This window comes from Oncorhynchus keta, chromosome 1 (genome assembly GCF_023373465.1).
Source record: "Oncorhynchus keta strain PuntledgeMale-10-30-2019 chromosome 1, Oket_V2, whole genome shotgun sequence".
NCBI classification, from domain to species: domain Eukaryota; kingdom Metazoa; phylum Chordata; class Actinopteri; order Salmoniformes; family Salmonidae; genus Oncorhynchus; species Oncorhynchus keta.
In genome coordinates, this window is record NC_068421.1 from 20,481,521 (window position 1) to 20,507,142 (window position 25,622).

At 41.2% G+C, this 25,622-nt stretch overlaps 2 protein-coding genes across 6 annotated transcripts; one reads left to right on the forward strand and one right to left on the reverse strand.

The window, feature by feature from the left end:
• The first annotated feature begins 2,790 nt into the window (after window positions 1-2,790).
• Window positions 2,791-6,929, forward strand: LOC118393551 (serpin H1-like). Of its 4 annotated transcripts, none has more exons than XM_035786529.2 (6): window positions 2,791-2,981; window positions 3,785-3,856; window positions 4,508-5,127; window positions 5,271-5,369; window positions 5,482-5,714; window positions 5,879-6,929. In XM_035786529.2, exons 3-6 carry the CDS (start codon window positions 4,545-4,547, stop codon window positions 6,179-6,181), a joined length of 1,218 nt encoding a protein of 405 aa, XP_035642422.1. In that variant the 5' UTR covers window positions 2,791-2,981; window positions 3,785-3,856; window positions 4,508-4,544; the 3' UTR covers window positions 6,182-6,929. The 4 variants fall into 4 exon arrangements, with proteins under 4 accessions (XP_035642422.1, XP_035642244.1, XP_035642334.1 ...); XM_035786351.2 differs by having other exon boundaries at window positions 2,793-2,981; window positions 3,813-3,856; XM_035786441.2 differs by lacking the exon at window positions 3,785-3,856 and having other exon boundaries at window positions 2,793-2,981.
• Window positions 6,930-9,221: 2,292 nt separating this feature from the next.
• On the reverse strand, window positions 9,222-25,622 carry LOC118393671 (retinal guanylyl cyclase 2-like). 2 transcript variants are annotated; one of them, XM_035786750.2, is made up of 20 exons: window positions 25,070-25,622; window positions 24,050-24,869; window positions 23,019-23,320; window positions 22,386-22,740; window positions 22,050-22,134; window positions 21,813-21,909; window positions 21,592-21,726; window positions 21,385-21,465; window positions 20,916-21,092; window positions 20,585-20,741; window positions 19,859-20,008; window positions 19,378-19,526; window positions 16,050-16,213; window positions 15,636-15,828; window positions 15,270-15,444; window positions 12,931-13,029; window positions 12,224-12,318; window positions 12,041-12,126; window positions 11,718-11,813; window positions 9,222-11,077 (listed from the first exon to the last, which is right to left on the reverse strand). In XM_035786750.2, the coding sequence occupies exons 2-19, from the start codon at window positions 24,795-24,797 to the stop codon at window positions 11,741-11,743; spliced, it is 3,321 nt and encodes a 1,106-aa protein (XP_035642643.1). In that variant the 5' UTR covers window positions 24,798-24,869; window positions 25,070-25,622; the 3' UTR covers window positions 9,222-11,077; window positions 11,718-11,740. The 2 variants fall into 2 exon arrangements, with proteins under 2 accessions (XP_035642643.1, XP_035642559.1); XM_035786666.2 differs by lacking the exon at window positions 11,718-11,813.

Below are 25,622 nucleotides of genomic sequence, written 5' to 3' on the forward strand. Positions count from 1 at the left end.
ATGCTCCATAACTTTTCCAATCCTTTGTAGACAAGATTTTCAGGGACCTGCACGGGCAGGGTGTAGTGGTGTATATCGATGACATTCTGATATACTCCGCTACACGTGCCGAGCATGTGTCCTTGGTGCGCATGGTACTTGGATGACTGATGGAGCATGACCTGTAAGTCAAGGCCGAGAAATGCCTGTTCTTTCAGCTGGCCGTCTCCTTCCTAGGGTATCGCATTGCCACATCAGGGGTAGAGATGGAGAGTGACCGCATTGCAGCCGTGCGTAATTGGCCGACTCCCACCACGATACAGGAGGCGCCTTTTAGGGTTTGCCAATTACTACCTGAGATTTATCCTGGGTTTTGGCCAGGTGGCTGCTCCCATTACCTCACTGCTGAAGGTGGCCTCGTACGTTTGCAGTGGTCGGCTGAGGCGGACACGGCTTTTGGGCACCTAAGAGCTCTGTTTACCTCGGCTCCCATGCTGGCCCATCCTGTCCTACAGACCAGGTTCCCAGAATACGAAGGCTCTGTCCCGGCTGTATGACACAGAGGAGCGGCCCATGGATCAGACTCCTATACTCCCGGCCTCCTGCCTGGTAGCGCCGGTCATGTGGGAGCTGGACGCGGACATTGAGCAGGCATTGCGTACAGAGCCCGCTCCCCTCCAGTGTCCCGTCTGGCGTATGTACGTTACGTCTACTGTCCGTGACCAGTTGATCTACAGTGGGACAAAAAAGTATTTAGTCAGCCACCAATTGGGCAAGTTCTCCCACTTAAAAATATGAGAGAGGCCTGTAAATTTTCATCATAGGTACACTTCAACTATGCTGAGTTGCATCCAAAGAACACCATACCTACTGTGAAGCATGGGGGTGGAAACATCATGCTTTGGGGCTGTTTTTCTGCAAAGGGACCAGGACAACTGATCCGTGTAAAGGAAAGAATGAATGGGGCCATGTATCGTGAGATTTTGAGTGAAAACCTCCTTCCATCAGCAACGGCATTCAGCATGACAATGATCCCAAACACACCGCCCGGGCAACGAAGGAGTGGCTTCGTAAGAAGCATTTCAAGGTCCTGGAGTGGCCTAGCCAGTCTCCAGATCTCAACCCCATAGAAAATCTTTGGAGGGAGTTGAAAGTCTGTGTTACCCAGCAACAGTCCCAAAACATCACTGATCTAGAGGAGATCTGCATGGAGGAATGGGCCAAAATACCAGCAACAGTTTGTGAAAACCTTGTGAAGACTTACAGAAAACGTTTGACCTCTGTCATTGCCAACAAAGGGTATATAACAAAGTATTGAGATAAACTTTTGTTATTGACCAAATACTTATTTTCCACCATAATTTGCAAATAAATTAATTAAAAATCCTACAATGTGATTTTCTGGATTTCTTTTTTCATTTTGTCTGTCATAGTTGAAGTGTACCTATGATGAAAATTACAGGCCTCTCTCATCTTTTTTAAGTGGGAGAACTTGCACAATTGGTGGCTGACTAAATACTTTTTTGCCCCACTGTATATGTCCAGAGGGGTCGGAGGATCTCCCGCACCTCAAATTCCTGGAGCAGACCAGCCACCACCGACCTGAGGAGAGACACATGGAACGAGGGGTTAATACGGTAATCGGAGGGAAGCTGTAACCTGTAACACACCTCGTTCACCCTCCTCAGGACTATGAATGGCCTCACAAACCTGCAGACCCAGCTTCCGTCAGGGCAGGCGGAGGGGCCTTACTGCGGTGACGGTCTGCAGGGGGGGTGAACTTGGCCGGCCTCCCATGTCTCCTCCGCAAGTCTGAACCAGTCGGCCACCTCAGGAGCCTCAGTCTGACCCCGATGCCACGGCGCCATAACCTGATTAAATGCAGTCTTTCTGCATTGTGAAGAGGGAAAACCCAGATATTCACAACGTTTGTGATGAATGACAGGTTGTTTCTTTATAGATTTCGGGTTTAAAATTCAGTTAAGCTGCTTTATTTTAGGGGTTTAGTGAAGGCGGGTCATTTTTTACCCTTAGCACATGGGGAGTATACAGAATGTTAAGACTGCACAAGAGCTAAGACAGGGCTGCAAAAAGAGGAGGGGGAAATATGTTACATCCACAGTGGAATGATGTGATTTGGACATCGAACTGATGGCATCAGAACTACATTTCACTCTACCTATTTAAGAGATGTACCACATGGTACCAGTAGAATTTCACATTGTAATTCAATAAAAGGTTACTTTTAGTTGAAATTATATAAAAAGTGGTTGCAGTTGCTTGTATTGAGACTGGTGAGGACGTTTTTAGGTCAGAGCTTGATTTCTAGCTCGTTTACAGCACTGTTGCTATAGCTCCTGCTCCACAACCCCCATCCTGAACAAGCCTGCAATCAGCCTGGAAAGACGTGGCAGTATGGGGGAGGGGGGAGTGATGAGGAGCCTGAAACGATTTACTTTGACAAACTTCTAGTAACTATGGTTACAATTACTGTTATAAAAGCCGTGTGGAATCCCTTCCATAATCATTGCTTTTGAACAGGATTATTGAAAATACAAATCATGCAGACAGTATGAGCATTGTGCCCAATGTACTCATTCACAACTACAAGAGGAAGCCAAAGGGATGTCATCATCACTGACATGCACATATCCTCTGTTGAAAAATACACACTATTGTACTTTACCCATATATACTGTGCTGGTGAATGAAAGTTAGAAAATGTGTGAAAGTTGTATATGATGAAAGCTGTGTGTGGGATTGAGTCAGCCTGCAGCATTAGGACCATGCAGAGGACTCCAGCAAATGCATCCAGGGGAGGTCTGACGTCTAGGCTTCCTAAGGAGAGCCAGAGGTTTTCATTTCCATACCCCATTCCCAACTTCCAGAAGTTTATTTTCTGTGGGATATATAGGCCCGAGTAAAAATAATAAGAACATCAATCGACAGAGGAGCTAACCCAAAGAGTGATATCTGGAAGAGGTTGTGCCAAGCTGTGCCAGGTAAGGACTGGGAGAGACTGGGAGAATGCTCAGTTTTAACTATGTTTTTTGGGTAAAGCTGTTGTTTTGTTTTAATGTTTTAAAGTAAAAGTAGTGCATGCATTTAGGTTCCGAAACTATTTTCAACATAACTTTTGTAGAATGTGGTATGTAATTCTGATTCAGGCACTCTTGCACAATCTTTACGTTTAATCAAACGGCACATATGCTATTATCTCAACTGTTTGGTGAGAACTGGAGTAGCTGATAGCATGCCGCATTGATGATCATGCAATTTATCTATAAAGGGTATTAGATATGGCAGTCAGAACTGTATTTTGAGATAATATCGTTGCTTGATGATGCATGTTGATTATTGGGTTACAGTTATTCAATAAATGAAGAGAGAAAATGACAAATCATTGCATTTACTTCATTGGGGATATTATTTGGTTGTGGGTAATTGCACATACAAACAAGCAGAATTCTTAGTTACATTGCATATATGATTTTGGGAGTGGTGGGACGTTCATAGCGGTGGGAAGTCATTTGGGGTGGGTGCTGCGATGTTTTATTTAAAAAATATAATAAAATATGGAACAAAGACTTTTCCTGCGCTACAGACTGCAATACCTATGGGTCATGCACTGACCAATGAGAGGTTTTACATGTGTGTATGCACGATATACCTAGCTATGAATCATTATTCAAGAAACTATCAAATACAAAATGTTTTCAACAATGACCCTTATATTCAAAGAAATGTTATGGAAAAAAAATCTCCATGTGGGTTTGACTAATGCTTTATCACCTGCTGTATGGAGATTATCCCATGCACCTCTTTTCTTTCAGAATGAAAAACGAAAACCTTGGCATCAGTATGAAAACATTTCAAGGTATCCCAAGATGATGCAAAGATATACAAAGTGAAAAATGCTAAATAAGGGAAAACCAGCTCTACTGCCATGTTTTTGAAGGCAGAGAAGCAATTCACAAGTAGTTGAAAATCAAAGGATTAATAGTTGTTATACATATCCTGAGGCTGAACATTTGCTCCTTTTTATTTGAAAAAGACTCCGTTCACGGGCAAAAAGTACCCTCATAGGTTCTATGTGGAAATTCATAATGATGTGCATTAATGATACCTCTGGGAACTTCTGAATATCACATTTTCTATTAGAAATTGTGAATTTATACTTTTTTTTTGTTCTACAATGAATAAGAACACAGAGGTATACAAAATACACCTTCAGTCAGAGCCCAGCACACTAGGGTGCTGCTATAGCTCAAGTGTTCAGCTGCTGACGTGGCTAGAAACATGGCTGCCTGAAATTGGAAGCCATTCATTTGTGCAGCCAACCCTGCCCTCTTCTGGGTTCAACATTGTAATTTGTGGTGACTATTGTAATTTAACTGCTGAATAAGTGTCCTCCGTCTAAAACTACACTCCAACACTTATTTGCTACACAAACATAGATCCTTTTAAAACAGTGGCCTCAAATACCAACACAAAATTCCTACATTCTTGTATTTGTGTCTGCTTTCAGGCTTCTATAGCTGCTCAAGAACCAGAAGAAAGACAGGATGTGGGTGACCGTCGTAGCTCTGTGCCTGCTGGCCATTGTGGCCTCTGGAGAAGACAGGAAGAAGCTGAGCAGCCATGCCACCACCATGGCTGACCAGAGCGCCAACCTGGCCTTCAGACTCTACCACACGGTGGCCAAGGAGAAGGGCCTTGACAACATCCTGATATCCCCTGTGGTGGTGGCCTCCTCCCTGGGCATGGTGGCCCTCGGGGGCAAGGCTTCCACCGCCTCCCAGGTCAAGTCTGTCCTCAGTGCTGACGCCCTGAAGGATGAGCACCTGCACACAGGCCTGTCAGAGCTCCTGAATGAGGTCAGCTACTCCAAGACCCGTAATGTCACATGGAAGATCAGCAACCGCCTCTACGGCCCCAGCTCGGTCACCTTTGCCGATGACTTTGTGAAGAGCAGCAAGAAGCACTACAACTATGACCATTCAAAGATCAACCTCAGGGACAAGCGGAGCGCAGTGAACTCCATCAACGAATGGGCGGCCAAGTCGACAAACGGCAAGCTGCCTGAGATCACCATGGATGTGCAGAATGCTGATGGAGCCATGATCGCCAACGCTATGTTCTTCAAGCGTAAGTAGAGTTCTTCAAAAACACTCTGTAGCCTAGTAGTTAGTACCTTCCGCTACTGCTATTACTGTTGATATTGGGGAGTATTAAACCGTGAGCTTGTGAGATGTGAATATCTTTAGAAAACAAACATCCTCTGTCTACAGCTCACTGGGATGAGAAGTTCCATGAGAAGATGGTAGACAACCGTGGCTTCCTGGTGACCCGTTCATTCACAGTCTCTGTTCCCATGATGCATCGCACTGGTAGGTTTCATTAACCTTTTGAATAGAGACATACCGTACTATAAGCCTTAATATAAGATATTATCAAGATCAGTTGACTAATCTATTCTTATCTCATGACTGTTTTCCACAGGTCTCTATAAGTTCCATGATGACACAGAGAACAGGTTGTTTGTGCTGGACATGCCCCTGGGCCAGAAGCAGTCCAGCCTGGTGTTCATCATGCCCTACCACCTGGAGCCCCTGGATAGGCTGGAGAAGCTGCTGACCCGCAAGCAGCTGGAAACCTGGATGGGCAAGATGGAGGAGAGGGCCGTGGCCATCTCTCTGCCCAAAGTCAGTGTAGAAGTTAGCCACAACCTCCAGGTAAAGACAACATTGCGACTATATTGTTTTCAATAGATTAGGTTATTAATTACTTATCTCATAATCTATGAGTTAGCTCGCAAGCTTGACTATGAAAGAACATATTTGACCTACATATAAACCATTTCTCCATGTTTCACTCTCTATTGTACTCTTCTCTCCAGAAAACTCTTGGTGAGCTTGGTCTGACTGAAGCTGTGGACAAAACCAAGGCTGATTTTTCCAACATCTCTGGCAAGAAGGACCTGTACCTCTCCAATGTGTTCCACGCCTCTGCCATGGAGTGGGACATTGAGGGGAACCCTTCTGACACCAGCATCTTCAGAAGCGAGAAGCTGAGAAACCCCAAGTTATTCTACGCTGACCATCCCTTCATCTTCCTGGTGAAGGACAACAAGACCAACTCCATCCTCTTCATCGGCAGAATGGTGCGACCCAAAGGAGACACGATGCGTGATGAGTTATAATAGTTAATGGATGTGAGTTACGGTTTACTGATTGAATCATGCCAGGAAATGGTATGTGTATCATGGTATCACTGTTACCTCAAGAACACATTCCAACAGGTAACCTGTGGACTGAATAGCTAGGCCTACTAATGTATCACAGACACATTAAGCACTCCCAGGGAACAGGAGTGTATACGTTTGAATGAATGCTGTTTGGCCATTGCAATGTGCCATAATGAATAACATTGTTAAAGTCTGCATTTCAACACATTTCAGGAAATAGCCAAACACCATAAGTGCCTTTATAGAGTACCTGAACATTGAATAGCAGATGACCTGACAGCATGCTTATATTAATTAGCTATGATCTCTCAGATTTCTGCCTTCCATAAAATCAGACATATTCCACCATTATTTTCACCAGTATGGGTTTGGCTTCTCTCTTATTTTGAGTTTGTGATCTGTGTGGTTACTTGCATTATCTTTGTTTAGAGAGAAATATTGTTGCACAAGCAAATTTCAAGACATACTATCTTCCACTTTCCAACCAGCAAAGTACATTTATCAGGCTTTCAGTTTTTGCCTTCCAGCTGCACTGAAACTGTTCCTCTGTACTCTTTGTTTTAATTGAATGATCTATGCCATTTGCCAATCAAACTGTGACTTTATGTTGTAGGCATTTACCACAAAACCTTGGAATGTTGCCATAATTCAACATTGTGTCCTTTTTTTGACTATTTTTCAATAAAAATAAACACAAAACGAACTTGGTGTGTGGTTAACATTCAAAGTTGATAAGTGTAAGACTCTGGTCAGTATCGTCTAAGCATACTGATACATCATGATTAAGAAAATATTAGATTTAACATAAGGGGCCATAATCAGGATATAAGCCTCTGAAATGAACTAAATTGTGCAGTGAGTATGCAATTGTGTATCTAACTGTCTGTGTTCAGTGAGGAAAATGATAACAATCGTTCCAGTCGGCCTGAGGGCGAACATTCCTCTGTCTCCAGAATGGAATGTGGAGAATCTTTCGTGGGGGACCTTACATAGGCTAAGTTTTAAACCTGCAAAAGGCACACAATTCCAAAGGATTCCCAAACCTTACAGGCCTTACCTATTTAACACATTAGTTTGTACTGCCGGAGCTTAATATAGAGATCATTAAGATAGGAAATCCCCATTAAGAAGCTAATCAACCTAGCTGGGTGAGGTTGTACTGCAGGGTTAGCATGGTGAAACAGGGAAAAGATCTACTCAACAAGGAAGTAAAACTTATGACACATCTATATTGTCAATTGAGACCTTAGACACGAAACTGATTCAGAAACTGTTCATCAACCATCCTAAATAATTATGAAAAACAGACATTTTGTAGAATATGGGGTGTTAAAAACAAAGTAGTCTTTCATCATCACGTTTCCATGAACAACACAATTTAGAGAGTAGTGGACAAAGATGATGGAGGACAGAAAGATCAAGAGATGTGATCTCACCGCCATCTGCTGGTGAATAGAGCAACCACGTGGATAATACTTTCCCTTTCTTTTTGTCTAGAAGAGCCAAAGAAATTATTGTAACCCAGTGTCATATGCATACATATAAATAAATCCACAGTGATTTATTTAATTAAATATATAATATTTACATGAGTCTTTGTGTCTCATAAATATCCAAGACAAATAACATATAATGAATGCATCTTTACGTTTCTGATTACGGATTATATTACTGATTACTTGATTTTTTATGTAACTGTAATCAGTAACAGATGAAATTTTTCAACACTGTGCATCTTAAAAATGTATGTTGCATACTGTACATTATTTTAATTAATTGTTCTCTTAGTCTATTAAATAGATGAATTAATATACATAAGACACTAAAAGCTTACCAATATACTGTATATCATCAAACAACCATCTGCATATATCATTGCTCATGTTATTTGGTAATGATCTTTTCATGTTTTTCACTGCATAGGTAACCCTAAAGTATGCGCTCATAGTGCTTGTAATGGACGCTCATTCATTGTCATTCATACAAGTCATACCTTCAACCAAACAAAAGATAGTACGCTTGTCAATGAAGTCATCAACATTGGACATGACAATTTTTACTTGTCTTGTCTATTGAGAATCACTATACTCCGTGGCTCCAAATGCCCTGCTTAAAAATGGCAAGACTTCTTTACAGAAATATTACATAGACGATCTATAACAAGCGGATACAGCATGCATATACATTTTTTTTAATTTCTAGAGCTCAATGTAACACAGAAATCCACAGTTCAAATTAAAAATGGAATATATGTGTCTGTGCTTATTTTTTGCATTGTATCATTGTCCCCAAATAACACTCTTTTTTTCTCATACAAACAAACACATGATTAATATAGGGAATTATTTATCTATATGCCAATCTACTGACAATACATTAGATATATATACACTACTGTTCAAAAGTTTGGGGTCACTTAGAAATATCCTTGATTTTGTACGTTAAAATAACTTCAAATTAATCTGAAATACAGTGGAGACATTGTTAATGTTGTAAATTACTATTGTAGCTGGAAATATCAGATTCATTTTTTTAACCTTTATTTAACTAGGCAAGTCAGTGAAGAACAAATTCTTATTTTCAATGACGGCCTAGGAACAGTGAGTTAATTGCCTGTTCAGGGGCAGAACGACAGATTTGTACCTTGTCAGCTCAGGGGTTTGAACTTGCAACCTTCCGGTTACTAGTCCAACACTCTAACCACTAGGCTACGCTGCCAGAATATCTACATAGGCGTACAGAGGCCCATTATCAGCAACCATCACTCCTGTGTTCCAATGGCACGTTGTGTTAGCTAATCCAAGTTTATCAATTTAAAAGGCTAATTGATCATTAGAAAACTATTTTGCAATTATTTTAGCACAGCTGAAAACTGTTGTGATGTTTAAAGAAGCAATAAAACTGTCCTTCTTTAGACTAGTTTAGTATCTGGAGCATCAGCATTTGTGGGTTCGATTACAGGCTCAAAATGGCCAGAAACAAATAACTTTCTTCGTCAGTCTATTCTTGTTCTGAGAAATGAAGGCTATTCCATGCGAGAAATTGCTAAGAAACTGAAGATCTCGTACAACGCTGTGAACTATTCCCTTCACAGAACAGCGCAAACTGGCTCTAACAGTTATAGAAAGAGGAGTGGGAGGCACCGGTGCACAACTGGGCAAGAGGACAAGTACATTAGTGTCTAATTTGAGAAACTGACACCTCACAAGTCCTCAACTGGCAGCTTCATTAAATAGAACCCGCAAAACACCAGTCTCAACATCAACAGTGAAGAGGCGACTGGGGGATGCTGGCCTTCTAGGCAGATTTCCTCTGTCCAGTGTCTGCATTATTTTGCCCATCATAATATTTTATTTTTATTGGCCAGTCTGAGATATGGCTAGAAGGCCAGCACCACCTCTGCACTGTTGACGTTGAAACTGGTGTTTCGTTTCTTGCCAATTTCTCTCATGGAATAGCCTTCATTTCTCAGAATAAGAATAGACTGGCGAGTCTCAGAAGAAAGGTATTTTTTTCTGGCCATTTTAAGCCTGTAATCGAACCCACAAATGCTGATGCTCCAGATACTCAACTGGTCTAAAGGCCAGTTTTATTGCTTCTTTAAACATCACAACAGTTTTCAGCTGTGCTAAAATATTTTTTTTCAAGTGATCAATTAGCCTTTTAAAAGGATAAACTTGGATTAGCTAACACAACATGCCATTGGAACACAGGAGTGATGGTTGCTGATAATGGGCCTCTGTACGCCTATGTAGATATTCTATTAAAAAAATCTGTTGTTTCCAGCTAAAATAGTAATTTACAACATTAACAATGTCTACACTGTATTTCTGATCAATTTGATATTATTTTAATGGACAATAAATTGGATTTTCTTTCAAAAACAAAGACATTTCGAAGTGACCCCAAACTTTAGAACGGTAGATTATATTTCCTCTCACAACTTTGGAATGCTAACCTTACATTCTTACAAAGGTTTTTGGCCATAACTTAAAAATGGAATTAAAATTGGAATATTTTCCCATAACTAACTAAAATTAACTCTCTTCAGTTAGAGATAAGTGCTCCTTTCAAAATGTTTAGAAGAGTGATGAAACAATAACAAAAATAGAAAATAATTTCCATTATGCATGTGATTAAAAGCTACAGTACAGTATGGGAGTGGAGAGATACAGTAGATCATTCTGTTGAGGTCTGGGACTTCAACTCCACTTGGCCATGTCCAGATGGTGTTACAGTTTATGTCAAACTGATGTCAAAAGTTGAAATGTTTTGCATATTAGCTAACTTTACACCTAACCCTTTTCCTAACCTTAATTAAACTTAATTCTCATAAGTTACTACATTCATTCTCCTAACTTGCTGTGTAAATTCTCCTAACCCGCTACGATAAGTTAGTTTTGACATAAACTGTATCCCATCTAGACAAAAATACTCCACTGACACGAAGCCACTTAGTGGCCAATGGGAGTCCAGAGAAATAAGTGCATAGTTCATTAAGAAGACATGCACTATCCCTGTCGCAGGACAGTAATTCAACAACCTTCATTTCATTAGTGTTCTCCCTTTCAGCTGTGCTGGCCACAAGCAGATTACACAGACAGCAGCCAGGCAAATCCTATTAAAGGAGACCACGTAAGCCGCAGTGAGTAGGCCGGTCCATGCCCTCTGTCCACGAGTCCTTCCTTTTCTCTTCCTCTCTCTCTCTTCGGCTGTGACCTCCTCCTCTCCCCATTTTTGTCTCTCTCTATCTCTGTCTCATCTGCTCAGATTTTAGGCTTGTCCACTTCCCGATTGGCCTTGCGAAATATCGTCTTGATCTCATCTGTCACCATCTCTTGCCAGTTGTCCCTGAGAATGGAAGATCCAAAAACATTTAAACTCTACGTACTTCCACTTCAAACAATAGAAGGACTATCAGATTATTGCAAACATGGCAATTGGCGAAACAAGACGAGACAAGATGACATGGCAGAAGAAGCGGAATGTTAATTGTCTTAGAGTATAGGAGGCTGGTGATGGGAGGACGGCTCATATTAATGGCTGGAATGGAGTGAATTACGTGGTATCACACACATGGAAACCATGTATTTGATGTGCACCATTCCAATGATTCCGTTCCAGCCATTACTACGAGCCCATCCTCCCCACCTGTGTCTTAGAGGTGCTGCCTCAAATAAGAAGGTGAAAAGAACGGAAGGATGGTAATGACGGTGAACCACTCGATTAACCAAAATGAATATAGCTTTTCTGGGATGGTCAAGCTCTGCTCTGCTTTTAACGGTATTGAAGGTGATAAGATTAGAAGATTAGAGAAGAGATCAGATCAAGAGACTATGGATGGACAGTATAGGGGGTGGGGGTAGTAGAGGGGGCTCAACAAAATCCCACAGATTGTGAAAGCCACAAACCACATGAAACAGAAGACACCACACAACAACTAGATTTTCACCATGACACAACAGAGCACGGCATGCAAGTTGCAAGCTACCTCCTCGATTTTGACTCAGAGAATCAAGCTTTTTCTTTGCTTTTTTTTCTCTTGTACGCAGCTATATCCTCTGGGTTCAGTCCATGATTGTCATCCCTAAAGTAGACAACACATGTACTGTAACACCACCATAACAGCCTCAATCACATCCTGGTACTCATTGGGACTCCATTTTGCTCATGCAGTGAATGATGAGAAAATGAGTGAAATTATTACACATAAACTGCTGTAACAAATATTCACTGAATGAAATGTAGACATGTTAAGATTCATTTAGTTCTCGGCAGGGTCTCAACATAAGGTACGGTATTGTGAGGTCTTACCCTGGTTTAATCTCTGGAGGCTTCGGTAAAGGCTTTGTGAAGTTTTCTTTCCCAACCAGCCAGTAAGTCTCTTCAATGCCTTTACCCTGTAGGAACACATCATTATTCATGATTTATTTATAAACAGTTGAAAGAGATCCTACAGGTGAACACAGAGGATAATGTCTTGTGAGGTGTTTATACCTTCAGCTCTGTCATTCCCCTGACGTCTATCTTGTAGCCCTCGTTGAGGGAGCGCAGGATCTTCACAGTGCTCATGTTTACATGAATTCTATAAGCTGAAAGGAAATAACACTGTCATGACAAACCATACCAGCAAAATAATGCAGATCCTGAGCAGAAATACACTGAGTGTACAAAACATTAACAATACCTGCTCTTTCTATGACATAGACTGACCAGGTGAATCCAGGTGAAAGCTATGATCCCTTATTGATGTCACTTGTTAAATCCACTTAAATCATTGTAGATGAAGGGGGGGACACAGATTAAAAATGATTTTTAAGCTTTGAGACAATTGAGACATGGATTATGTATGTGTGTCATTCAGAGGCTGAATGGGCAAGACAAAATACTTCAGTGCTTTTGAACGGGGTATGGTAGAAGGTGCCAGCCCAGGCGAACCGGTTTATGTCAAGAACTGCAACGCTGCTGGGTTTTTCACACTCAACAGTTTCCCGTGTGTATCAAGAATGTTCCACCCAAAGAACATCCAGCCAACTTGACGCAACTGTGGGAAGCAATGGAGTCGACATGGGACAGCATCCCTGTGGAAAGCTTTCGACACCTTGTGGAGTCCATGCCCTGACGAATTGAGGCTATTCCAACTCAATATTAGGAAGGTGTTCTTAATGTTTTGTAAATCAACACTAAGAACCTCTGATACTCACGCAGCCCAGTGGATTCCATACGCGAGGCGGTGTTGACTGTGTCTCCGAAAAGGCAGTACCGAGGCATGGTCAGACCCACCACCCCAGCAACACATGACCCTGTACACACACAACACATGAGCATCACATCTCAGACATCACATTGAGAAACCAAACCCTGGCCTGCTACTGTTTCAGCCGCCCTCGTTATGAATGATGGATCCCTACATACAGACAGTTAGAAAAGGAAATAGAATCAAAGTGATTGATTGTGATATGAAGAGCTTATTTCCAAAACACTATATCCACAAATTGTTCACATTTGTGCTTATGGGTAGCTTCATATTTGTGTTAAACATTACTTTTCCAATTCATCGATTTTAAGTGTGTATTAAAATGTAGTTATTTTTTGCAAAACCCTATACAGTATATGCATTGTTTAGCTAGAATGGAATGTTCGCACACTGTATATTTGACTGTGATATGTGGTTGTCTCAACTAGCTACCTTAAGATGAATGCAATCACTGTAAGTTGCTCTGGTTAAGAGCATCCGCTAAATTACAAAAATGTCAAATGTTAATGTTTTACATACAGATCTTATATAACTGTATTGATAAATCATTTTTAAATTTAACTTCTTATGGCTGGGGGGCAGTATTGAGTAGCTTGGATGAATAAGTTGCCCAAAGTAAACGGCCTGCTCAGTCTCAGTTGCTAATATATGCATATTATTATTAGTATTGGATGGCAAACACTAAAGTTTCTAAAACTGTTTGAATTATGTCTTTGGGTATAACAGAACTCATATGACAGGCAAAATCCTGAGGAGAAATCAAAACAGGAAGTGAGAAATCTGAGCTTTGTATGTATTCACCAGAGTCCCCAATTAAATCCCCTTGAGATATTAATGATGTTGCACTGCCTAGGGGTTCCACTAGATGTCAACCACCAATAGATATTTGAATGAGTCTTCTACAGTGTTGTGGGAGTGAATGAGAGCAGAATCTATCAGATGTCTGGCAGTCAGCCATTTTCTGATCACGTGCATTCCACATGGTATCCACTTGCGTTCCATTGCTCATGAAGACACGAAGGAATACTCCGGTTGGAACTTTATTGAAGCTATATGTTAAAAACATCCTAATGATTGATTCGGTACTTAGTTTGAAATGTTTCTTCGACCTGTAATATAACGTTTTGAAGTTTATTTGTGTAGGAGAAATCGCTCTGTTTTGTTCATCACGTTTGGCTGAGAAAAACCCCCGAAAATTCAGTCATTAAAACGCGAACTTTTTTCCAAATGAACTCCATAATATCGACAGAAACATGGCAAACGTTGTTTGGAATCAATCCTCAATGTGTTTTTCACATATATATTCGATGATAAGTCACTCGTGGCAGTTTGGTTTCTCCTCTGTTCAAAATGGAAACATGCACGCACCTGGAGATTACGCAATAGTTTCGACGGAGGACACCGAGCGGACACCTGGTAAATGTAGTCTCTTATGGTCAATTTTCCAATGATATGCCTACAAATACGTCACAATGCTGCGAAAACCTTGGGGAAACGACAGAAAGTGTAGGCTCTCTCCTTGCGCATTCACAGCCATATAAGGAGACATTGGAACACAGCGCCTCAAAAATCTGGCTCACTTCCTGTATGAAATTTCACATAAATCTTCAATAATGTTTCAACTGGAGAATTCCTTTGTATTTTGAAATGCAATGGAACGCAGGTACCTCTCACGGGCGGTGCCTGACTGAGCTCATGACATTCTGCCAGACCTCTTACTCAATCAGCTCTTATTCTCTCCTCCTTCACAGTAGAAGCCTCAAACAAGGTTCTAAAGTCTTTTGACATCTAGTGAAAGCGTTAGGAAGTGCAATTGGACCAAATTTACACTGTATCTTGGATAGGCAAAAAGTTGAAAAACTACAAACCTCAGATTTCCCACTTCCTGGTTGGATTTTTTTCTCAGGTTTTTGCCTGCCATATGAGTTCTGTTATACTCACAGACATCATTCAAACAGTTGTAGAAACTTCAGAGTGTTTTCTATCCAAATCTACTAATAATATGCATATCTTAGCTTCTGGGCCTGAGTAGAAGGCAGTTTACTCTGGGCACCTTATTCATCCAAGCTACTCAATACTGCCCCCCAGCCATAAGAATTTTAAACAATATAAGCTAATTTACCAACATTTCAGAAAATGGATATATGGTGTTTTGGAAAGAAACTCTTCATATTTAAATACACCTTACTTTGGCATACAACATTTGATCAAGATTGATCATCTAGCTAATCAGCCTAACTTCAGAGTGTGTCTGCCAGGCAGGGACAACCCAATGCCCTCTCTCACCTGAGTGTATCCCTATTCGTATCCTGACGGGAATGCCGGGCATGTGGCGCATCTGGAAGGTGCCCACAGAGCTCAGGATGTTCAGGGACATGTTGGCTATTTCCGCAGCGTGTTTGTTGCCATTTCTCTTGGGTAGACCTGATGCCACCATGTAGGCATCACCAATGGTCTCCACCTATACAATGCAAACAAGCAGGCATACAGTGAATCATTCGCACATTGATACTAAAGAAATCATCACATCACTTGATCTGTGCTGTTGTGAAGCTCCCCTAGCACGACACCCAAACCCGTTTCCAGCAACTATGATGCCTCGGCTCAGCTCATTTTGGTTCAACACAGTAGTGTGAAAATAGTATAACTGACCTTGTATACGTCGTGGTTGCTGAGCACAGCGTCGAACAGCGTGTACAGGTCATTGAGCAGGTCCACCACCTCGATGGGATCACTGAGGGAAGAGATGGTGGTGAAGCCTACTATGTCACTGAAGTAGATGGTAACCTGGTCAAAGTACTCTGGCTCCACTGTCGCACCCGTCTTCAGAGCCTCTGCCACAGAACTGTAATGTGACAGGGGACATTTTGTGTTAGCGGTAACGTGTTAGTGGTAACGTGACATAGAGCAACAACCAATCATTTGAAGTTGAAAGTAAAGTACTACATCATGTAATAAAAGGATAATACCCGTGGCATCATACAAGAATGGTATCTTATAATAACAAGATGCCCATTGTCTTATTTAGTTGTCTCTGTGAGTGTTATAACATGATGCTTGACTCACGGAGGTAGCATCTCAGAGAGCAGTTTCTCTGTCCTCTGTTTCTCCACTTCCAGCTCCTCTGTCCTCTCTCTGATCAGGTCTTCAAGGTTAGACGAGTACTGCTCCAGCATCCGCAACATGGAGTCAATTATGTTGGTCTTCTTGCCCTTGTTGATCAGCTTGAACTGTGACATACACCATCATCATCGGTTTACCACTACATTATGTAATATCAGGTATGACTTATGATCTCTGTAAAAATCCATAAAGCTATGAGACAAGACTTTGTCCGTGTCTGAAAACCTGAATACTAGCGTTCTAAATAGTATGCATTTTAGGTACATTACCTGTCAAAAGGTTGGACTCACCTACACCTTCAAGGGTTTTTCTTTATGTTTTTTACTATTTTCTACATTGTAGAATAATAGTGAAGACATCAAAACTATGACATAACACATATGGAATCATGTAGTAACCAAAAAAGTGTTTTAAAAAATCTAAATATAAGGGCAATTTGACCAAGAAGGAGAGTGATGGAGTGCTACATCAGATGACCTGGCCTCCACAATTACTCGGCCTCAACTCAAATGAGATGGTTTGGGATGAGTTGAACTGCAGAGTGAAGGAAAAGCAGCCAACAAGTGCTCTGCATATGTGGGAACTCCTTCAAAACGGTTGGAAAATCATTCCAGGTGAAGCTGGTTGAGAGAATGCCAAGAGTGTGCAAAGCTGTCATCAAGGCAAAGGGTGGCTACTTGTCACGTCCTGACCATAGAGAGATGTTTATTCTCTATGTTGGTTGGGTCGGGGTGTGATTTAGGGTGGGTTTATAGGGGAATTTGGGAATTGCATTTCTATGTTGGCCTGATATGGTTCCCAATCAGAGGCAGCTGTTTATCATTGTCTCTGATTGGGGATCTTATTTAGGTAGCCATTTCCCCATTGTATTTGTGGGATCTTGACTATGTTTGTGTGTAGTTGCTTTCTGCACTGCATGTAGCGTCACGTTTCATTTATTCACTTTATTATTTTTGTGCTTTAAGTTTCTCTTCTAAATAAAGGATGGAAACATATCACACTGCATCTTGGTCCACTCATTATTTTTTATTAATTTTATTTTTCCTTTATTTAACTAGGCAAGTCAGTTAAGAACAAATTCTTATTTTCAATGACGGCCTAGGAACAGTAGGTTAACTGCCTGTTCAGGAGCAGAACGACAGATTTGTACCTTGTCAGCTCAGGGGTTTGAACTTGCAACCTCCCGGTCACGAGTCCAACGCTCTAACCACTAGGCTACCGTGAGCCGAGTATGTTAGTTGTTGCGTACTGCATTTGTTTTTACTAAACCGTACGTTCTAAATAGTGTGTAATACGATTAGTACACAGTATCTCGTTTTATTAAGTAGTAGGCCAGACTGATTTTGGACCCGGCCCATGAGTGCTGAGAGACCAATTTCTGCTGTCCACAGCCTATAATTACCCAGACATATTCCCTGCATTACCTTGCTATGACACTGACAGCAGGTAACTGTAAGAATATTTCCCAAGATAAATACACAACGCAGAGGACGAGAGGTCAATAGAGTACAAAAGGTCAAGAGGACTAAAAGTCAATAGAGTACTAACGATGAATGGAAATTTTCTGTAATAGGGGATTAATGATCAATGGGTCAGAGACACGGGAGGAATTTCAGTCTGGGACTCATAGCTATATGGCAAGTTCTCATTGGTCTAAATTGATTCCTGAAATAGTATACTTGTTATTTAGCCATTGGCCCAGTTTTATTACAAGGAAATCCAATTGTTCAACCACAGGCTAGGGCTGGGTTCTAAAGTACATCCTGTCCCTTTGTTCTGATGAGACAATCACAGGAGAGAATCACAGGAGAGAATCACTGAAGAGAATCACTGAAGAGAATCACTGAGGACAGGGGAGAATGAACATCTACAGTTGAAGTCGGAAGTTTACATACACTTAGGTTAGAGTCATTAAAACTCGTTTTTCAACCATTCCACAAATTTCTTGTTAACAAACTATAGTTTTGGCAAGTCGGTTAGGACATCTACTTTGTACTTAATTCACTGTATCACAATTCCAGTAGGTCAGAATTTTACATACACTAAGTTGACTGTGCCTTTAAACTGCTTGGAAAATTCCAGAAAATGATGTCATGGCTTTAGAAGCTTCTGATAGGCTACTTGACATTATTTGAGTCAAATGGTGGATGTATTTCAAGGCCTACCTTCAAACGCAGTGCCTCTTTGCTTGACATCATGGGAAAATGAAAAAAAATCAGCCAAGACCTGAGAACAAAAATTGTAGACCTCCAAAAGTCTGGTTCATCCTTGGGAGCGCACCACGTTCATCTTTACAAACAATAGTACGCAAGTGTAAACAACATGGGACCACTCAGCCGGGACCACACATACCGCTCAGGAAGGAGACGAGTTCTATCTCCTAGAGATGAACGTACTTTGGTGCAAAAGTGCAAATCAATCCCAGAACAACAGCAAAGGACCTTGTGAAGATGCTGGAGGAAACAGGTAGAAAAGTATCTATATCCACAGTAAAACGTGTCCTATATCGACATGACCTGAAAGGCCGCTAAGCAAGGAAGAAGCCACTGCTCTAAAACCGCCATAAAAAAAGCTAGACTAGTTTGCAACTGCACATGGGGACAAAGATCGTACTTTTTGGAGAAATGTCCTCTGGTCTGATGAAACAAAAATAGAACTGTTTGGCCATAATGACCATCGTTATGTTTGGAGGAAAAAGGGTTATGCGTGCAAGCCGAAGAACACCATCCCAACCATGAATAAAATGCAAATGAATTACTTAAAAATCCATAAATTCCCATGTGATTTTCTGGATTTTTGTTTTAGATTCCGTCTCTCACAGTTGAAGTGTACCTATGATAAAAATGACAGACCTCTACATGCTTTGTAAGTAGGAAAGCATGCAAAATCGGCAGTGTATCAAATACTTGTCCTCCCCACTGTTTGTAAACTTCTGACCTACTGGGAATGTGATGAAAGAAATAAAAGCTGAAATAAATCATTCTCTCTACTATTATTCTGACATTTCACTTTCATAAAATAAAGTGGTGATCATAACTGACCTAAAACAGGGAATTTTTACTAGGATTAAATGTCAGGAATTGTGAAAAACTGAATTTAAATGTATTTGGCTAAGTTGTATGTCAACTTTCGACTTCAACTGTAACCCTCAGTATAACATCTCCTCTTTGAATAAACCTATTTTCTCCCCCTGATTTGATTTGGGGTGTGTTTTATTGAAGAGTAACGTCAACTGCTAATATAACCATGGAGACAGATGAGTGTTGCTGACCCGGTCAAAGATCTCATCGAAGGCTGGTCTCCGGTCAGGCTGTTCACTCCAGCACTGTTTCATCAGCTGAATACACTCCAGAGGAGCCTGATCTGGGGCCACCGTAGGCCTGCACATGGGAGGAGGCTTCTTCACCTTACGGATGATCTCTGATTGGGAGGAAGAGAGAAAGAGAGGTGAGAGGTTATATAGCAACAGCACTAGAGCATAACAACTCATTACACAGCTTATTGGCAGCTGGTACTAGACAGTTTGTCAAAGCAAAGCAAAATGCTGTACAATATGTAGCTACATTATACACTGTGGATAGGGAAATTATTGTGATTTACAACTCTGACATTACTCGATAGATACCAGTATAACTAATCAATCAATTGATGCTGGTTCACAAAATACCAAAAAATGTAAAACAGGTAAAACAAAACATTTCCTCTCAGAGTGGATTGTATGGTTTTGCCTGTTTTGTATCCCCCAGACCTACCCGCAGGAGTCAGACCCAGCATGCAATACGGAAGTCCTCGGACAACCACCTCTTGGAGTATAATGGCAAAACTATACACATCTCCTTTATAGGTGCCCTTCCGAGAGTTCTCCACGTCTCGGAGGAACTCTGGAGCTGTCCAAAACTGATCTGAGATAAAGAAGCACAGGGTCATGATTTTGGCATGGTAGTTAAATGCAGCACATTTAAATGACATAGATGTATTCTCACAAACTAGAAATACAAATGGTTGTGTGTGAAGTCCATCTTTAAAGGTCCAATGCAGCAATTTTAATTTCAATATCAAATCATTTCTGGGTAACAATTAAGTACCTTACAAAAATAGCTTCTTAGTAAAATGACATTTCTCAAGCAAAAATGTTGCTAGGACTGTCTGGGAGTGGTATGAGAGAGGGGCCTAACTGGAGGAGCCTAGTGGGAGGGATGTGTAACCTGAAAACTGTTATTGGCAGAGAGGAGGGAAAACACTCTTTGTTATGATGTCACCTGGTGGTCCGACACAACACCCATGCAAAACAAGCTGAAATTTAAGGCGGTATTTTCAAATAACTCTTACACTAAAAGGGCATTAACATAATTTTCCAAATTTCACAGAGTTATTTCAACCTCATAGCGTGGAAATATATATCACATTTTTGACTGCACTGTCAAAAAAAGAGTGACATTTCTTTCCCAAAAATGTGCAGATCTAGGCATAGATGTTACCTTCAGGTGGAACTAGATTTTGGGGGGATTTCTGGGATTCCAGCAGCTCGTTAAAGCCATAGTCTGTGATCTTGAGGACAAAGCGACCGTCCACCACACAGTTCCGTGACTTCAGCCGGCCGTGAGGGAACTCTCGATGGTGCAGATACTTCATACCCTGAGAGGCCAATATGATCAACACAGGTAAACCATTGGTGTTACTTATGACAAAGTACTAGAAAAAACATTTAAATGAACATGATCAGGTTTTATAAGATATTTTAAAATCTTATTGGGACAAATTAGACTAGCAGAAAAAGTTCTGTAACATGGCATGTCAAACATGTCATACCTTGATTAGATCCAGCAACAGAGAAGACTTGAACATCCAGTCCAGCTTCACGTCGTCGTTCCTCAGGAGGTCCTGCAGGCTACCACGGGAACAATGCTCCGTCACCACAGCAAACATGTCACAGTCTGTGAAGAACCCCAGGAACGGATTGATGTTCTCATTTCGCAGATCCTTCATCTGGACACATTCACACAAAGTGAAGACCCCAAAGTTAACAAAAACAACCTCACATCCCAGACAAGATTCTATACATTATATTATTTCTCATGTTTTCTTAATAGTATAATACTAATAATTTAAATATATATATATATATATATATGAAATAAAATGCACTATATACATTTATATTAAATGTTTTATTAGCTATACTATTTTAGATATTTATTTCTGCACTGTTGGGTAGAGTTCGCAAGCATTTCACTGACCTTGTGCTTGAAATTGCTGTTGTTGTTATGTTTTATTTTACCTTTGTAAAGATCTTGGTCGTGCTCTGCTTGACTTCCTTGAAATGGCCTTCTTCAAACTTTTTCAGCCACACCCAGTCACCCTGTGAAGCCATGGACAAAAATATGTGGTTTTATCCTGGCTCCATTCTCTACAAGTCACATTGAAATCTTTTGCGATAGGAATTAAAATTTGACTTGTGGTTCAGCGGTCAACGTCGTCTACTTACCTCATAGACAGCTACATTTGTGGTCTCATGTGTTGCTGTTGTGATGCTGTCCACAGAGTGGTGTGGGTCTCCTGAATGCATACTGTTGTTGTCTATCGCACTTTTAGAGTCACCCAGGTCCTCTATAGTGATTTTCTATGAGGCATAAAATATATGAATGAACATACAGTATATCAGATAGAGGTAATATTATAGAGAATCACATGGGACAATATATTTACTCTCTTGCTAAGCTGAGGGTTGATGAATGTGAGGTCCTCTAGAGTCAGTAGGATCCGATTGGGACCCTTCACCAACTGGATCTGCTGGATTCTCCTCCTGCCAGCCAATCAGAGAGCATGTCAGCCAAGATCACAGCACAGCAATACCAACTATCTCTGTCTGGGTTTATAGTCTCTATGCATCTGAACAGCATAAAAATACAGTAAAAAACAGAACAGAACAGTGAGAAGAGTTACCTTACAAACAGACTTAGACCAAGTCCTCCCACGATCATAACGAAGAGGATCACAAACACCACTATGACGAAGGTTATCTCCACACCTGAGACACAGGTAAGAGATGGAGACTAAAGACATAGTTTGGTTGTGTGATGGAAGAATGAAAGACACAAACTAACAACTTTATGTTTTATTTTAATTTATTTAGTAAATATTTCCTTAACTCTATTTTTTGAACTGCATTGTTGGTTAAGGGCTTGTAAGTAAGCATTTCACGGTAAGGTCTACCTACACCTGCTGTATTCGGCGCATATGACAAATAAAATATTACTTGATTTTAAACAGATTCTCTACCTCCAGTGCAGATTGTGTTTGGTTCAAACCAACAGCTGGAGTCTGAGGGAGGAGGGGAACCCCCGGGGAAGTTAATGGACTTCCCCGCGAAGCGGACCATGTCAGCGCTCAGGTCCACCATATAGGAGCAGTACAGCTGACCCTCCCATCCGTCGGAGTCCAAGATGACATAGTTAGTCTGGCTCTCCCCTTCAGTGTCTATCTGGATCTTCTGGTTGAAGCCAGAGAACGTCATGTTCCTGGTGAAATAAGCTAGGTTGGTCCCAGAGAGCCACTTGCCAGCTCTTCTGGCATTGTGCATGGCTTTGGCAAGGAGGTAAATACCGTTGTAGATGGTTCCAAACAAGGGGTTGACCTGGAATGCAAGGAGGCCATTGATAAATTGTTTATTTGGCTAAAGTGATTAGCTTTTCCAAAACTGAGAGTGATACATTGACCTAAAAACAGATAAAATCATCAAATGACCTGAAGACTATGGTGTTTCTCCATATAACCAATATTCAATAAATGCAAACAATGGCATATTTATAATACTATTGTAATAACAATGTGATAACATAACAATCAATTGAAATTCAGATGGAATCCACTCACATCCCAAAAGTGAAAATATCAAAAAAGCACCCTCCTCACCTGCTGTGGGACCAGTGATATGGTGAGTTCCTCAAACCTCTTGGCCATGTTGAACGCCTCATTGAATGACATTAGATCTGAGGACACAGTGATGGTGAGCACGGCGTCGTAGGCCTGCCGCAGCTTGGTGTTGTTTTGCAGGAGGAAGTAGGATGTGTTGGCGTAGGGCAGGCTGTAGAGCAGGGTGTCGTAGGGGACAAACACGTATCGGCCCTTCGTCAGACCCATCTCATGGGCCTTCAGCAGGAAGGCTGTCTGCTGCTCCCCACCAATCAGAGCAGAGTGCATGCACATGATGATCACTGGAACACACAGGACAGAGACAGTGAGGGGTCGCCACCTGGAATGACCATGTGCATGAAGGAATTGCATCTCTGTGCATGTTGCTGAATCATCCTACTGTAAAAACAAATGATTCATTCATGATAGCATTGATTCACACTTCAGAGACAACCCCTAATCAAGTTGAAAATAACTTAATCAACACAGGTTGAGGTAATTGGCCAACATGACCCTACCTTAAAGGGTCAATCTGTAGTTGCTGCATAACATTTGGGACTTATAAATGAATTATATGTACCCATTGATTCTAGAACAATATAACTTATGTCTCATTAGCTTATTCCAACTGTCTTATCCCATCAGAACCCGAAATTAAAGCTCATTGTACTCCAATGTTTGAAACAAAGTAAATGTAAACAAACACATTATAGTCTCTAACATGGTTAAAACTATAATGTTGATATCATGGATGGTTAGTAATTGTATCCATAGCTCTATCTATGAATTTGAAAGGGGTTAGAGTTCTTCTACCCCATCCCTCAGTTTATTACGGAAACCAGGGCAGGGAAATGCTTTGTTATTGTTTCAGTTGAGGATTACCCTTTTAAACTGATCAATCACATAGTTGTGTAGGCCTTGTGAGGCTTGATAGCATAACCTGCACATAACCTGCACATACTTCACTCGTATCTCTTCAGTAACTAAAACTTCCGCAAAGAGACCGTAAAGAAATTGTTAAAAACACTCGCCTTTGATCTCCCCCGCAGCCTGGATTCTGCTCAATGTACTCTCCATCTCCGTCTCGTTCATTCCCACCGACGCTACTATGCCAACGGGAAGTCCCTGGCTCCGCAGGGAGTTGGCCACTTTACCGGCGGTGTCCATCCAGATATCCTCATTGGAAGACACGATGCCGATGTTGGCCCAACAGAAATGCTTCAACACCGTGAACAACACCCGTGTGGGTGACGGCAGTGTCCGTGCGAAGGTTGGGTATCCCTTGATTCGATCCAACTCATAGTTAATACAAGCCCAGGAAAAGATAGCTTTATCCCAGTTTTTGCTCAAAAGTGAGGCTGCGTCACAGTATCCTGGATTCGTGGGGCCGACGAAACCGTCCACCATTTTCTCGTAGTACACAAATGTGGTCAACGCTTTAGACGTTTCACATGCTTCTTGCAGGATCACGAAGTCCAATTTGCTTCCCAAATCTAAACTGAAATCCTCGTTTATTCTACCCACTGCCAATTTAGCGGCCACTGCAGGTAGGGCCTTGGAGTAGACCGGGTCGCAGTTCCAGGGCCCAAGGACCCCAACTTTGAAGATTAAACACTGGACACAGCATGGAAACGTCAAAACCCCGAGCAGGACCCATAGCAGAAAGTTGTAGAATGGCAGTGTTGTAAGGCTGTGTCTGCTCTTGAAGATGGTGGGGCTGTATGGATAGTTGGATAAATCCCATAGCACACCTCCAACATTTAGAGGAATATGTTGCATTATCCTGTTTGAGTATCCGTATTGGTGAACTGTGATCCTACATCAGAGCAATATAAACCAAACCAAAGACACCTGCAAAAAAAAGTTTAGAGTAGCCTATTTATTTGAACATAATTTCTAATTAGGTTTAGGCTACTTCAAAATTCATTGAACTGCATAGCGTTAAAACAAAGTAGGCTATGTGAAAGTGAGATCACTGTATTTGATAGCATGTTTTCCCAAAGATACACTCGTGAAATAGCATAACTTGAAGCATAATAGGTTGCACTTACCATTGCTTTTATTGGCCTTCTTGAAAGCTGAGAAGCCTGAAGAGAGTTTTTTAACACCTGTTTTTTTCCCCAGTAATCCTTACCTCACCATTTCAGTATTCTCTATATTTTAACACATGTAAAATGTAAAATGTCATACCGTTGCACAGTTGAAGACACAACACCTCATTATCTTTCTGGTCTGTATGATAGAGTGAGGAAGAGGCAGGAGCTCCCTTCTGTTTGTCAACTTCAGCACCCTAGAGAGCTCCTTACATCCCGCTGTTCGCGCTTCACGAGGCTATCGCGCGCTACACAGGTTCACTCCACACGCAAGTTACATTTTCCTCACCTTATAATATTAGCTCATTAGATTCAAACAGACTAACATTATGTATTATTGTAAGGTATCCTTGGAAAGTCAAGGTTACCTGATGCTCAACAGGTTTCAGAAACGTAGATTACTAAAGCATTCAAAATAAAGCGATATTTTCTTCAATGTCAAACGTATTTATATTGAATTTCTAACGAATATATATTGTACATTATAGCAGGCCAAGATCAACCACGCCAA

Bases quoted from the DNA above. Each gene is read 5' to 3' on its own strand.
- LOC118393551 (XM_035786529.2), top strand. From the start codon at position 4,545: ATGTGGGTGACCGTCGTAGCTCTGTGCCTGCTGGCCATTGTGGCCTCT. The intron at 5,128-5,270 runs GTAAGTAGAGTT...CTCTGTCTACAG, and splicing joins CAACGCTATGTTCTTCAAGC to CTCACTGGGATGAGAAGTTC. The intron at 5,715-5,878 runs GTAAAGACAACA...TCTTCTCTCCAG, and splicing joins AAGTTAGCCACAACCTCCAG to AAAACTCTTGGTGAGCTTGG.
- LOC118393671 (XM_035786666.2), bottom strand. From the start codon at position 24,797: ATGCAACATATTCCTCTAAATGTTGGAGGTGTGCTATGGGATTTATCC. The intron at 22,135-22,385 runs GTAGAGAATCTG...CCTGTGTCTCAG, and splicing joins AAACACAATCTGCACTGGAG to GTGTGGAGATAACCTTCGTC. The intron at 21,093-21,384 runs GTAAAATAAAAC...GAATGTGTCCAG, and splicing joins CGACCAAGATCTTTACAAAG to ATGAAGGATCTGCGAAATGA.